Source organism: Paralichthys olivaceus, chromosome 13, assembly GCF_024713975.1.
Source record: "Paralichthys olivaceus isolate ysfri-2021 chromosome 13, ASM2471397v2, whole genome shotgun sequence".
NCBI classification, from domain to species: domain Eukaryota; kingdom Metazoa; phylum Chordata; class Actinopteri; order Pleuronectiformes; family Paralichthyidae; genus Paralichthys; species Paralichthys olivaceus.
In genome coordinates, this window is record NC_091105.1 from 10837117 (window position 1) to 10851854 (window position 14738).

At 40.8% G+C, this 14738-nt stretch overlaps 1 protein-coding gene across 3 annotated transcripts in view; it reads left to right on the forward strand.

The window, feature by feature from the left end:
• Positions 1-12269, forward strand: part of galnt1 (UDP-N-acetyl-alpha-D-galactosamine:polypeptide N-acetylgalactosaminyltransferase 1) — a 38721-nt gene extending 26452 nt beyond the window's left edge. For all 3 annotated transcript variants that reach the window (XM_020093198.2, XM_069537529.1, XM_069537530.1), the window contains exons 5-14: positions 671-837; positions 2133-2260; positions 2379-2458; positions 2858-3028; positions 5650-5767; positions 6102-6282; positions 8415-8554; positions 8777-8875; positions 9069-9203; positions 10129-12269. In XM_020093198.2, coding sequence (XP_019948757.1) covers positions 671-837; positions 2133-2260; positions 2379-2458; positions 2858-3028; positions 5650-5767; positions 6102-6282; positions 8415-8554; positions 8777-8875; positions 9069-9203; positions 10129-10275 — 1366 coding nt within the window. In that variant the 3' untranslated portion in view covers positions 10276-12269. The remainder of the gene's footprint in view (positions 1-670; positions 838-2132; positions 2261-2378; positions 2459-2857; positions 3029-5649; positions 5768-6101; positions 6283-8414; positions 8555-8776; positions 8876-9068; positions 9204-10128) is intronic.
• The last annotated feature ends 2469 nt before the right edge of the window (positions 12270-14738 follow it).

The window sequence follows — 14738 nt, forward strand, 5'->3', positions numbered from 1 at the left end:
AGTCTATGCTTCGGAAAGTGATCAGGTGTTATTTTAAATATGCAAACCTTAACAGTTAAAGGCTCAAATGATGCAGACTAATTAGTATGTTCATTTAAAACTTACTTATTCTCGTACCTGTTTGACCTGTGCATCCCTCTCTGTCTCTCAGTAAGAGAGTTTGGTGTGTGTGCTACACCGCTTTGACAATGACTCACACTCTCATTAGCATCACTAATCAACTGTCATTGCGCTGACCCACTGTTTCTGTGCCAGTCTCTATCTAAATTTGGAGATACATGCTCAGCTGCTCACTCGTCTTTCTCCCTCAGTTTTCTTTGTTTGAAGTCGATAAAAATTCGACTTTTCATAATTTTAATTAATGCAACAGTTCAGTTTCTGATTAATGCAGTAGAGTTGATGTTCAAGTCCCTGTAATTCAGCTCTCTGTTGTGGAGACTCACTTTAGCTGCAGCTCTGCTTGTAGCAGTCTCTTACAATCAGACAGAGGCTGGATTGGGATGTCTTCAGAGTGTTTTTCTCTTCTCTCCCTCTGTTGGCTCAGGTCTGTCTGTGTTCCGACAACTTTACTTATTGCACATGTGGTGGATTCAATTCAAACATTTCCGCTTGTTGTACTTTGAAATATTTTTTACATCAAATATTGTCACTTCTTCTCTTTTCGCTGTAGGTGCAAGAATAAATTATACCCTGATAATCTTCCACGTACCAGCGTGGTGATTGTATTTCACAATGAGGCGTGGAGCACGCTGCTGCGAACCGTCCACTCCGTCATCGACCGCTCTACGCAAAAATTGCTAGAGGAGATTGTCTTGGTGGACGATGCCAGTGAGAGAGGTATGTACACATATGTACACACACACACACACACACACACACACACACACACACACACACACTCACTGCAGATAATTCCTTCAGTGTCTCTTGTTTGAGGCTTAACCTATTTATTTAGAGAACTACTGTATGATTTTACTTTACTTTGAGTGTGTGTATGTGTGTGTGGCCAACAGCCAGTCAGCATATATGTGCTGTGTGAGCCACTCTATCCTGTGCAATGCTTGATAATCCCTGTTTGGGGGAGATTAGGTCTTTAATTTGCCAGACGCAGGGATTACACTCTGTTATTACCCTCAATCCCCCCCAGCCGCCACCACACAGCACCATTACACCCTATGGGACCTCAGGTTTGACGGTACAATTCAGTGTGTGTGTGCAAGTGAGAGACCCAACATTCCCCTTATGTAACCAAGTTAAAAAAATGAATCAAGATCCATGAATTATTATTAAAAAATCCACCCCCGGATCTGGATCCGCTCCAAAATTTAATGGGTTCTTCTCTGACCCATACTGCATCCTTCCACCAAGTTTTCTGGTAAACAGTTGCGTAATCCTGCTAACTAACAGACAAACAAACACTGATGGAAATATAATAATAATGCTCACTGACAAAGTGAACACAATGTCCTGTCGTCTTTCACATTTTTGTGAGTGATCACACTGTGCCCCATACAAAACAACATTGGTAAAATAAGGCTCATAGTTAATGGATTTGTTCTGCAGTTTTCTCATCCAGCCATAACCATCAGACAATGAAACAGCGTTTGGCTGCTTACCAAAATCTTTGTTCTGTTGGACTCTATAGACAGGTCAATGTCCAGTGGCTACTGAGTGACAGCAGCAAGTCGATTCCTCTCACGCTCATTCTGAAATCACTATAGACCATATACTGTTTATAAAGATGGACAGCGTGTCTAAACTTCTTCCCACTATCCAGAAATGAAATTAAAATTTCCGGGATAAGAGTGCTGCCATCTTGCACATTTGGATTCTGAGTCTGCACTTAGTAATAGGGAGATGGAGCAGCACTAGTGAGTTCCCATCCATTCACAAGCTTGACCAATCACACTATACTGTAGTCAGCTGACGCGTGGTGGTCAGCTTCACTTTTGTGGAGCTGTCGTGTAGTCCATCTTTATATAGAGTCTATGATATAGATAGACTCAAACACTCACTAGCCTTGCAACATTAAGACTACAGAAGACCCCACAATGCAACACTGGTACTTGCTTGCATTCAAAAATAGTATCTGTTGCTGAAATAATAAAGACCCCCACTTTTGTATGTTTCAGATTTCCTGAAGCGACCATTGGAACAGTATGTCAAAAGACTTGAAGTCCCTGTCAAAGTGGTGAGGATGGAGCAGCGGTCTGGACTTATCCGTGCTCGTCTCAAAGGAGCGTCCCTCTCCACTGGCCAGGTGTGTGCATGTGCACACGTGCATGCACATATGCATGACATCCACTACCCAGTGAATTGTTCTCCATATGGTGTGTTCACTGCTAGGTTTGTCTAACCCTTTCTCGCCATGTGTCTAGGTTATAACCTTTCTGGATGCTCATTGTGAATGCACAACGGGGTGGCTGGAGCCTCTGCTCGCCCGTATCAAGCAAGACAAGTAAGACACACACAAACACACAGGAGACCTACACACCATTGGCGAGCATAAAAAAAATCAATAAACTATTGTTGAGCCTGTAGGGGGCTTGTCCTGTGTTTATTTGATGCTTAATTACTTGTTGTCTGTCAACTGCTTCCTGCAAGCTGGTACTCAAAACACACACACACAAAACATAAGGTTTAAGGTGTGATGAGTGATGGCTGAAGGTTACATCACAGCATGTATGATTGTTGGAATGGATTTGGTCCTGAAGGGACCACACCTTGTAGATGAGCCCTTAGTCGTAATTGATGACCACTCACCGTTAAGAATAACAGGCTTATGTGCTATGTTTGTGTGTGGGCGGGTTCTGGTTTGTGTGTGTTTTTATGTCTGATGTGTTTCTGTTTGCTGTAGGAAAACAGTGGTGTGCCCCATCATCGACGTGATCAGTGACGACACGTTTGAGTACATGGCAGGTTCCGACATGACATACGGAGGCTTCAACTGGAAGCTCAATTTCCGCTGGTACCCTGTACCCCAGAGAGAGATGGACCGCCGCAAAGGAGACCGCACACTGCCTGTCAGGTTGGTGACACAGTTGGACGAGTGGACCACTGACTCATAGGGGTTTTACTCGCAGTATATTTGTGTCATCCAGCGAGTTGTTCAGGCTCCAGCAGCTGAAGGGCAGCGGTTGAACCAGCCCTCTGACCTCTGCTGGGTCAAGCAAAAAGAGAATTTTGCTTCAGGGATGAGGCCTGAATCATGTCAGTAACATAAGCATGCACACGTGATCATACTCATTTGATGTGTGATTAAGCTATTTAAAATAACATCTGCTTTAACTTTAGCATCGCTGATAGGCATTCACAATTAACGTGCACAGCATAATCGTACTTCACCATTTAATTTTCATCAGAACCATAAAATGTTCTCAGGACAAGATGAGTGAAAAAATACAGTAAACTTTTCTCTGTTGTTCTTTGATTCAAGATGATTAAGTGAGATTTTGTGTAATTCTTTTCCATGCACCATTACTCATGGTCCAGGACTTGGAAGGAAAATCAAAATCTTATTTCTGTCTATCATCAGGTCTTCCTGCTCTCGATTCTAAACACCATTGACGCCATTATTCAAGGTCACACACATAATAGATCTTATGTAACACTCTTCATCTCGGTTTTTCAGTTGTTTTTTCACGTCTCTGCCTGACAACATTTTCTTAATGATGACCTGTGGGTGGCCTGTTTTGTTTAAAGAAATTAGGAAGTATTTTACACTAATGGCTCAATTTACATAAACACTGTCCTGTCGCGCAGCAGTTTCATGTATTGCACATTAGAGACTTCAGAGGGAAGCACCTCCTATTATTTTAAATCGTGCACCAATATAGTTCATATAACATATTATAATGGGCCACTGGTAAATCAGTGTTAGTGTAAATTCAACTTGTCAAATGTGTGTTTGTTATTATATTTGCTGTTAAAATAATGGTTATTAAAGGAACTGGTCTTCAAACCAGCCACTAGGGACACACTTTTGGGTAGCTCTAGTGCCGGTCCCAAGCCCGGATAAATAGTGAGGGTTGCGTCAGGAAGGGCATCCGGCGTGAAAAATTGTGCCAAAACAAACATGCGGATCACAAATAGGAGGGGTAGTGGATATATTGGCAGATGATCCGCTGTGGCGACCCCGAAAAGAGAGCAGCCGAAAGATGAAGAAGAAGAAGAAGAAGAAGAAGAAGAAGAAAGGAACTGGTCTTCATTAGCTAGTGCATAGGAAGCTATAGAACTGTCACACACTGAGAGGCCTCAAAGAGTGATGGTGCAGGAGGAAACCTCAGCAGCTCAACTGGTTGTTAGGGACTTGTCTGCCTTGTAATTTGTAAAACTGTGGAAAAGTCTGAGGTCACTTTGAAAGACTCTTCTCGTGGCATGACAGAAAAAACACAACTATCCAAGGTCTAAGTGAAATCCTTAGAAAATATTAAATGACCTCATGACCCTCTTCAGACCTGGTATCAACTTCTGTTTCCTGTGATCCTATCACAAGTACGTCACATGTGGCTTTAAAATGTGTCTCTACATGTGTCTCCAGTGAACAGTGATCAGATTTCTCTTCCCCGCTCTATATGCAAATAAACACATCATTTCTGTTCTCAAAGACCAATGATCTGGTCTGAGTGTGTCTTAGGTGTGTTCACACTATCTGAATTTGGCCTTTGTCAGTCACAAAACCTGAGAGAAATTACAAAAACAAACTAGAAATGTGCTCAGGCTGTTAGTTTTGTCTGTTGCCATGTTAATGAAGGTAAAAGAGATTCCTGGATCCGCCCGTTTATCCAGATCCAGAATTCAATCAGTTAGTTCCATCTTTGGTCATGCCCCACCCCTCCAGAAATTCTAATGGAAATTGGTTCTACAGTTTTTGAGTAATCCTGCTGACAGATAGACAAATGGCCTTGAAAACATAACATCCTCAGCAAATGTAAAAAAGACACGCAAATCTACCATTAAAAAATCCTATAGTTTTACTTTCTTAGCATAAAACAAGATGTATAGTTTCTGTCACTTTGTGTTTATTGAAATGTCACAGTGTGTTTTAAGTGCTCAATGCTTCCTGATTATATATGTTTCTTTAATTAGAGATTGTTTTGTGACACAACATCATTGGTCCACTGTAAATGCTCTGTTTGCTTTATTATTTTGCGCTTCAGTCATGTTAAATTTGTGATTTAATTAGAAGTTTAAGTTAAATGTTACACTGCAAAGAATATATTTGTTTTTCTCCACTTCTCCCTTTCTTATTATTTCTTACTCTCAGCTAAATACTGCAAACAAACCACAACCTTGCGTGCCCTCATGAAGTGTTTCATCTGTGTCTTTGTTTGAGTGCATGGTATTATGTGTTCATATGTGAATTTAGTTGTTAAATGAAAGTAAATTCAGGCAGTAGGGAAAACAAACCAAATCGGTTTACTAGGGAGAGATAAAGGAAGGACATAAACACTGACACGGCCATCACAACAACAGAGCAGAAAATGAATAAGTTGGAAAAACGCAAAGAGCAGGGCGTGTGAGCGGTGAAATATAAAACCGATGGGATCTGTTAGTACCGTGTGACCTTTAGAAAACAAGCCACAAGTGAATTTAGTGCCACTGACTCACCTCAATCTTCATTTACACTGCTCTCCTGTTTCCCCTCAGGACTCCCACCATGGCAGGCGGCTTGTTCTCCATAGACAGAGATTATTTCCAGGAGATCGGCACGTATGACGCAGGCATGGACATCTGGGGTGGAGAGAACCTGGAAATCTCTTTCAGAGTGAGTGAACACACCCACAGCCAATTGAAATGACGGTATTCTTCCATTCACTGGCAGGCATCCAGGAATGTCTGCTCAGGTTCCGAAACACACACACATAAAAACACACACAACACTTGAGTTTGACTGCTCAGTGACTGAATTGTTGACTTGACTAATACTTTGTCAGGCGTCATCCTGACTGGCTCTCAGTCACACTTATTCAGGCTGTCACAACATGGACACGACCAATCTGCATCATCCATCTTTCAGAGCTCACTGATCAGCCAATTCAGTGATCAGGCCTTTCAGTGTGTGTGTTCTACACAGTAAACTGTACGTGTGTTCTTCACAGATCTGGCAGTGCGGTGGGACACTAGAAATTGTCACATGCTCTCATGTGGGTCACGTGTTCAGAAAGGCGACGCCCTACACGTTCCCTGGGGGAACGGGACAGATCATCAACAAAAACAACCGGCGCCTGGCAGAAGTGTGGATGGATGAATTTAAAAACTTCTTCTATATCATCTCCCCTGGTGAGTTGGAGCTTGTGTGTTGTGCATGTATGTGCTCATGTGTGGAGGTTAATCTCTGTGGCAGGTGTGATCTATCCATTAACCCAGTGACAGTGTGATATTGCAGTTGCGACCCAGCAGTGCAGGACAGGAGGCGGCGAGTAATTTCACGCTACGAAGCAGCTATTAACTCACACAATCACTCACACACACACACACGCACAATCACTCACACACACACATACACCTCCCAAAACCTATTTTTACTGGAAAGCATTTCTGTGTGAACATGTGACTTGTAATTACTGTCATTACAATAATGTTATAGAAACTTATAGAGTTCACGTATGATGTTCCTGAGCTCTCTCTCCCCTCTCCTGACCTCACCACCCCATCTCTCTCTCTATTCTACTCCCTCATTACCACCCACCCTCCTCTCTTCCCCATTTTTCTCCGCTCACCCCAGCCGGTCGAGGCAGATGGTCTCCCGCACTGAGTCTGGTTCTGCCAGAGGTTTCTCCCAGTTGAAGAGAGAGTTTTTCCCTCTCCACAGTCGCCAAAGGGTTTGCTCATTGTGGGAACAGTTGGGTTTAATATGACAGCTTCTGACTCTGTTACCTATGAGAGTAGGTATTTAGTTAAATCTAGTTTAAAAATAAATAAATAGAATAAAAAAGGCACGGAGGTAATGAAGTCTGATCTACTGAAGCCACATGGCTTTCATAGCACTGCCATACAAGCCAGTAGCCAGTCAGATTTCCCTTTAGCCTCTCTCAACGTTATTGTGATTAATAGGCTGAAACACTTGATGACAAGGTACAATTGAAGATATTATTTTCATTACAACAACCACTCTTACAGAGCTCAAATGTGATAGTTAAACTGCTCCGTGGCCCAAAAAATGTAACTGAATTGAATACCTTTTATTATAATTTATTCTTCTTCTAGCCATGGATGTTATTATTTTTCTTGTGAAGCACTTTGTAACTTTGTTTAGATAAGTGCTATACAAATACAGTTATTATTATTATTATTATTATTATATTACAGAATACCAAATATTCTTAGAGCCATCAGTAACACCCTCACAAACTTGGCTTACACTTGCAGATGTAGATACCTCAACCTACAGCATTTAGTTTGTTAGTGAGACTAAACTGTTCTTTTATTTTTACACTATCACTTTGTGTGATAATAAGTTCATTTTAGCTGCTTTCAGTTCAGGAAGAGTAAGTTTTAAGTAATTCCTTCCTGTTTTGTGGTGAAATATACAGTGTAAATAAAGTTTGAGTTATTCTTGTTAGCAGCTTCACAACAAGCTTTTTAATTTAAGTTGTGTCTGTTATGTTTTCAGGTTGTACATCGGTCTGTCCAGTGCAATTTCTCAGAAAGGCCACGAGGGAATTTTTTCATATTTGGTTCTAACATTCACTTGGACTCAAAGATCAATTGATTAGAATTTGATGATCAAAGGTCACTGTGACCTCACAAAACATGTTTTTGGCCACAACTTGTATGGTAATTATGATACAAATGTCTAGTAGGATACAATGATATGATATTTGATATAATGATATTTTATTTCCAAAAGTCAAATTCACTGCGACATCAGATTCATTCTGGAAAAACACTTTCCTGGCAGTGATTTACCAACAGGAACAAAGAGGATGATTGTGACCGGTTGGCCGAGGCGTTCATATTAGTTGATCAGACACAGCCAGTCAGAGGAACCAGGCTGTTTAATGTGTTGATCAAGTTTTCTGCTCTTTTCCCAATCATAACCTGATCAGTTTGTCAGAAGTGGATTACCCTGCGAAGCTGGTCGAATACGTGTTTTCCCTGAAAATAGGTTTTCATTCGAATCACATGTCATGAATTCACAGTTAAGCAGGGCAGCCGGCTTCTGCAAAGGTCGATTAGATGCTCATCAGATAGAGTTCTGCTAGAGTTCAACTTAATTCTCTTTCAAAGACTTGATCACATGAGAAGTGAGCTCTGAAATCCAATGATATTGTGATTGTGTGTGTGTCACATAACGATGTGGCCTTTACCACTGACACTCTTTAGATAATTCTTGAAGGGAAAAATGTATTTAAAAAAAATAAAACAACAAACTAGGACCTGACCTTTATGTTGGTTGTGTGTTTATCCAGGTGTGACCAAAGTGGACTACGGTGACATCACATCTCGCTCTGCTCTGAGACAAAAGCTTCAATGTAAACCCTTCAGCTGGTACCTGGAGAACGTCTACCCTGACTCCCAGATCCCCAGACACTATTACTCCCTGGGAGAGGTACACACACACACACACACACACACACACACACACACACACACACACACACACACACACACACACACAGACACACACACACACAGACAGACAGACAGACAGACAGACAGACAGACAGACACACTCACACTCACACTCACACTCACACACTCGAATAATATAAATGACATTGATATATATATGTTTTATGTTTGACTCACTGTGGTTGTGTGTTTGGTTCAGATCCGAAATGTGGAGACAAACCAGTGCCTGGACAACATGGCCCGCAAGGAGAATGAGAAGGTCGGCATTTTCAACTGCCACGGCATGGGAGGCAACCAGGTAACACATGAGCAAAGCAGAGCAAAAAACACAACACAAAATAAGAAGAAAAACATGTTTATCTTAACAGAAAACATTGAAGTTTACTGTCATTCCAGGAAGTAATCAGGAAATAGAAGTGCTTGTAAAAATGTTAAGGAGAAATATGCGGTGGATTTGTTTAAAAGCTGGAATCTGTTGATGTGACATGCAGGTGTTTTCCTACACGGCCAATAAGGAGATCAGGACTGACGACTTGTGTTTAGACGTGTCCAAGCTTAACGGACCCGTCATGATGCTCAAGTGTCACCACCTCAAAGGCAACCAGCTCTGGGAGTACGACCCTGTGGTGAGTGGAAGAGAAGAGGAAAACCAACATGTTGGAATGCATGTTAGAATATGATGATAAATGATATGGATTGACTGGTGTAGTAACTGTACATGTACACAGATGGTTTTCATGCACATCTTAGCAGGTACAGAAAAATATATTTGATTATCACCAGTTTTATATTCCGAATACTCGTCATTTATGTTTTTCTGTCCAAAATAAGTAAAAATAAAAAAACGCTAACCCTGAAAAGAAATTAATAATGATGGACTCACACATACTTATGTGTTAGAGCGAGGAAGCTGCTGGTGTGTTCATCTGGTTGGGAATTTTATCTTCTGTGTTGCTTCTCATCAGCATTGTACTGATAGCTAGCGTAACTAACTAATTAACATTGTGTCCCAATTGTGAATGTGTGATTATTGTCGGTTTGATGATATTGTCTGCAACAAGCGTTGGACACCATCAGGCTTGAACATAAAATATACATATAGGTCCAGAGTTTTTTTCAATACCAAGGTCCTCTTGCAATTGCAGCTCAGAAAATGTAATCCCTAATATTTTTTTTACAGTTTTACATTTTTTCTATTTAATTAAAAGGAATACTAACGAATTCCCAGTTTTTAACTGACTATAATGAGCCCTGTGTATTCCCAGTACACAAACTTTATGACAACACATATTTCAGACCAGCTGTCAGTTCAGTCAGTATTTATCGTCTTCACTTAGAGAGTAATATATTCTCTGTGACACATCACCCAGCCCAACCACAGCACGTCTCACACTGAGAGCCAAAAACAAAATGGTGTCAAAAAAATACAGCCTGAAATAAGACTGAGAACCTTGTGTATAGATGAAGATTTATAAACATGTTTATGTGAATTTAAATGAACCAGATGTGCTTCCTCTCACGCACATGTGCTCTGTGTTTCCTGCTGTGCAGAAGCTGACTCTGATCCACGTCAACAGTAACCAGTGTCTGGACAAAGCCAGCGAGGAGGACAGCCAGGTGCCCAGCGTCAGAGACTGCACACACACACGCTCCCAACAGTGGCTGCTCCGCAACGTCACACTACCAGAGGTCTTCTGACCACACTCACAAACACACAGCAGCCCAGAGTAAGCGACGAGGGGAATGGACGTGTTTATTAAAGCGTGGGCAGGAAAGGAAAGACTTCCCACGAGGGGACACTGGAGGGGAGGAGGACGGATTAGATGGTACTACCTCTGCCAGAGATCAGAGGGAGGAGTGTGTTCGACCCTCCTCCGAGCGGGGAAGAGAGGAAAGACTCCTTTATGTTTTTATGGTTTTTTTTTTAAGAGATTTTAACCAGAGACTCAGTATGAGACTGCCTGGTGGAGTCGAGGCTCTGCACTCACAGCTTCCCTGGATAAAGCAGTCCACCCCTCAACTCATCACTTAAGGATTACTGACTGCCTCTAATGAGCGAGTGTATGCACTTAGATGTGTGTCTGCGTGCACAGCTGTGTGTTCTCTGAGATGAATGTATGCTTTGAGAATTCCTGAATTCCTTGTTCATTACTTTTCTTTTTTTTTTTTTTTTTAATTTAATTTTGTATTGGATTTTTGAAAATGAACTCTGGTTAACTCATATGAAGAAGAGTGCATGAGGACGTGAGCGTGTGTATGTGTGAGACTGTCATGTGCACGTGTCAGAGCCCCTCCTACAGACCTGCAGCAGTGTATGTCTCCCTCTGGTGTTACTCCTCTGCAATTCATCCTGCAGACTGAAGCCTCCATGCTGAGGAATTTTCCAAGGGACTGCAAATTAAAAAAGACAAAACAAAAAAAAAAACAGGAGGATGAACACGAGGACCCACGTCTGCCTTCTGCAGAGATCTAGTGGTATAGAAAAAAAAGATGTTTGTGATATCTTGAGATTTCTATGTCCAGTTTTTACATGGCTTTGTCTGTTTCTACAGTCCTGTGAGAGTCACAGAGCAGTAACCCTAGTCTGTCTGTCCGTCTGTTGTCTTTAACAGTGTTGAACATAGAGCTACCAGGCACATACACACAGAGGACTCTGCATATGTAACCGATGTTCACTGCCTAACTCTCTCACACACACACACACAGAGTACACACACACACAGAGTACACATATAGGAAAAAAAGGCTTCACAAGCCTGATACTTTAATCCATTTTGGCATATCTTCTTCTCAATGACCTCATGTAAAAAAATAAATTAAAAAAACACTCCAAGGGCTTCTTCCCTCCAGCGGAGTGTGTGGATGGATGCGTCAGTGCAGGTTTTATAACTAATCAGTCCATCAGCTCCCGGTTTTCCAGAACAAGCAGCTCTCAGAGTCCTCACTGTTGGACGACCAAGAGCCCGTAGCATAGGCTGACAGCAGATCAGCATACTCCTGCTTCTGTCTTACAAAAAGCTGCTTTTATTTTTGCTTCACAGAGCCGAGCCTCTGATCTCTCCTGAGGACATATCTACAGTAGGAAACGATGCCTGGGACGCGGCGAGAGTATCAACAACTTAATCAGGGACAGACTAATATTGTAGAGAGCAGAACGGAGTGAAAGTGTTAAACTGTGGATTACAAAGAGCACAGCAGCAGCAGATGACATATCTTAATCCATAACTACATATCTCTCTTTACAAGCTCACCTGCAGTATTCCACTGTTCATATCTCTGTGAGGAGCCAAACAGGCTCAACAGCTTCATCAGTGTCATTTCAACCATCATCTTTTCTTTATACTTCTATTTGTATCACTCCTGTGAGTCAGAGCAGGAGAGGTGACTTCATAAAGGTTTTAACCATTTCAGCTTCCTCCAGTGGAGGAAGAGTTTACACACCGGACACGTCACTGGTTCATCTTTGTTGTGGACACGGTCGTGAGGAGGGTGTCGACAGATTTTTATTCTTTCATGTCAAAGCGAGTGACTGTGGTGAAGATGTGAGCATTTTCTGATTGTGACACCGGAGGGGTGGTGTATCAGATGTTCTGATTTTCAAGGGTCGGGGGGTTTGCAGCTGACTGACATGTCCAGGCTTCCACACTGAGCTGATCCAAATGTAGAAAATAAAGGTGAAAAGGTTTACAGTACGATACGAGGGTTTTTGCCTTTTTCTGCTCACATGTTAATAACACACTCAGAAACACATTGGTCAAAATCCCTCTGATGCAGGGAGATAAATCTGTTTAACTAAATGTTTAGTTAAGTTTGATTTTCATTTAAGCTTTAGTTTTGTATTACAATATTGACTCAGTATTTTATATCTGCTAACAGTCTTTCTTTCATAACTGTTAAATGTGAGGTTGACGTTTGTTTCTTTGACTTTTGAAAACAGCAGTTATAATGGCACTAGAGTAAAACCACATTTAAATTTACTAGATCCATGCACACACATAAATATCAGCCCTGAATTATTCTCAGAGAATTCGACAAAAAACTGAAAAAAAGCTCACAATAGTAACGATAGTGAAACTTTACTTTTTGTCGACTTCTGTTTCTGAGGTTGAAAATGAACTGACCAATGTCAACAAGGACAAGAAGACTTGTGTCCTAAATAATAAATATTGATCAGTGACAATTCCACTACAATGGAACGAACCTTATCTGTTAATGAGATGATAAGTCAAAAGTTGCAGAACAATGTGAATAAGTGGATTTATTTTCCTTAATTTAGATAAATGTTATATTTACTCAACAGGATATTTTAAGTTGACATACACTCACACTGACATAGTATAAGTTTGATCAGCTAATATCAATATATATATATTGACATGGCTGATGAGTAGGTGTGTTTAATATGTAGTTCTAAACTTTAAAGTCAGATTCACAGCTTTTTGTAGAATTCTGTTTGAAAAACCAAGAGGAAGATAAATCGTCACGATCATGAACTGTGACCAGTGCTGTGATGTTGGGGGGGGGGGATCTGTTTTATCTCCTCACAGTGAGAATCACAGCAGCAGAGGTGAGTCTGAGCAGAAACAAGATGAGTCCTGTGGGGAAACTGTTCGCTGCCTCTTTAATCATTCACTCGGTGCAGTGCGAAGGTAACGGAGTCGGGCGGCGGCCGAATGACTACATGTTTTGTGGAAGGGATTATACTCCTCCACTTGATCTGTTGAATTATTCATTTGTCGGGATTAGGCCCAACGAGAGCCATCAGGAGGACACGTTAGACAACAGTGTTTTGCATACAGATTCTTTAATGTTACATTTTGGTGTATTTGTTTTCTGAAAGCGTCTCCTGTCCAGTAAGTGAGGTTATATACTAACACAGCTTCTTGTTGCAGACGTGTAGTGTTGCTGAGATGATAGGATGTAAATCTGTGTGAACTTCATCCTCTTCTTCCCTCTGGTCCTCGGTGAAGATGAATCTGCCGTGTGGATGCAGAGAAAGTCTCCTTCAAGAGATGCATCTCTACGCTCCCTGTGTGCGAGTGAAATGAATGACTCTGCCGTTAAGAAGATTTAAAGCTGTGTGATTTCAGGAAGACTTCACTCCGGTTTATGCAGACTTCACAAGAACCATGTGGAGTCTTTGATATGAAGAAATGGATCAAAGCCAAATCGGCCCCTGGCCCCGAGGGGAAACTCGGAGAAGAGACAGAATTCTGAAGCGTGTTCAGAGGAACACAGTGAATTCATCAACTCACAAATGTGTCCATCAAATGTATTTGTTTTACTGTTTTATTGATTTTATCTGTGGACTTCATATTTTTATTTTGTCAGACACTGAACTAACACTCATTCATTTAAACTTGTCTTTGATTTGTTGGAAGTGGCCTTTTATTTCTCTAAACACGTTAGTTTTCTCTGAAAAGAAGAGGTAAAAAAATTTAGATATTTACTTTATCTTATGCATTTTAGTTGATTATTATCTTATATTGAGTAAGAGTCTGAGACTAAGACAAAAATGAGATTTCATTAGTTTAAATCCAACAAATAACCAATTAAGTATTTAATTGATTTATTACTGTACTGAGGAGTTAATTACTTTAACACAATGCATTAAAAGGTCCAGTGTGTAACATTTAGGTTAAAGGGAACTTATGGCAGAAATTGAATGTAGAATAATCCTCAGGATGTTTCCACTAGTTAGTTTCATCTAAATTGTATGAATTGTAGTTTTCTTTACCCCAGAAAATGTCCTTTATATTTCAATACTTCGTATTTACATCGAGGGGACCCTCTCTATGGAGGCCGCCATGTTTTTTTACATTAGTCCAGACTGGACAAACTAAACACCTGAGGTGAGGGGTGTTCAGCTGCAACATGTAATTTCAACACTAGATATCACTAAATTCTACACACTGTACTTTTAATGTCTGTAAGTATGACTTCCTTATCTCATTATTGTGACCTAGTAATCAATATAATGATCTTATTATTACATTAAAAATATCTTGTTAATTTGAGAAAAGTTGATGGTATTTATTAATCATCACATTGAGAAGGCAGAGGTTTTATCACACTTTTTTTAATTCCTTTGAAACTGAAAAGTCGTCCAACTAAGGCGTTTTGGACAATATACAGTATCTGTATATCAGTAACACTACTGG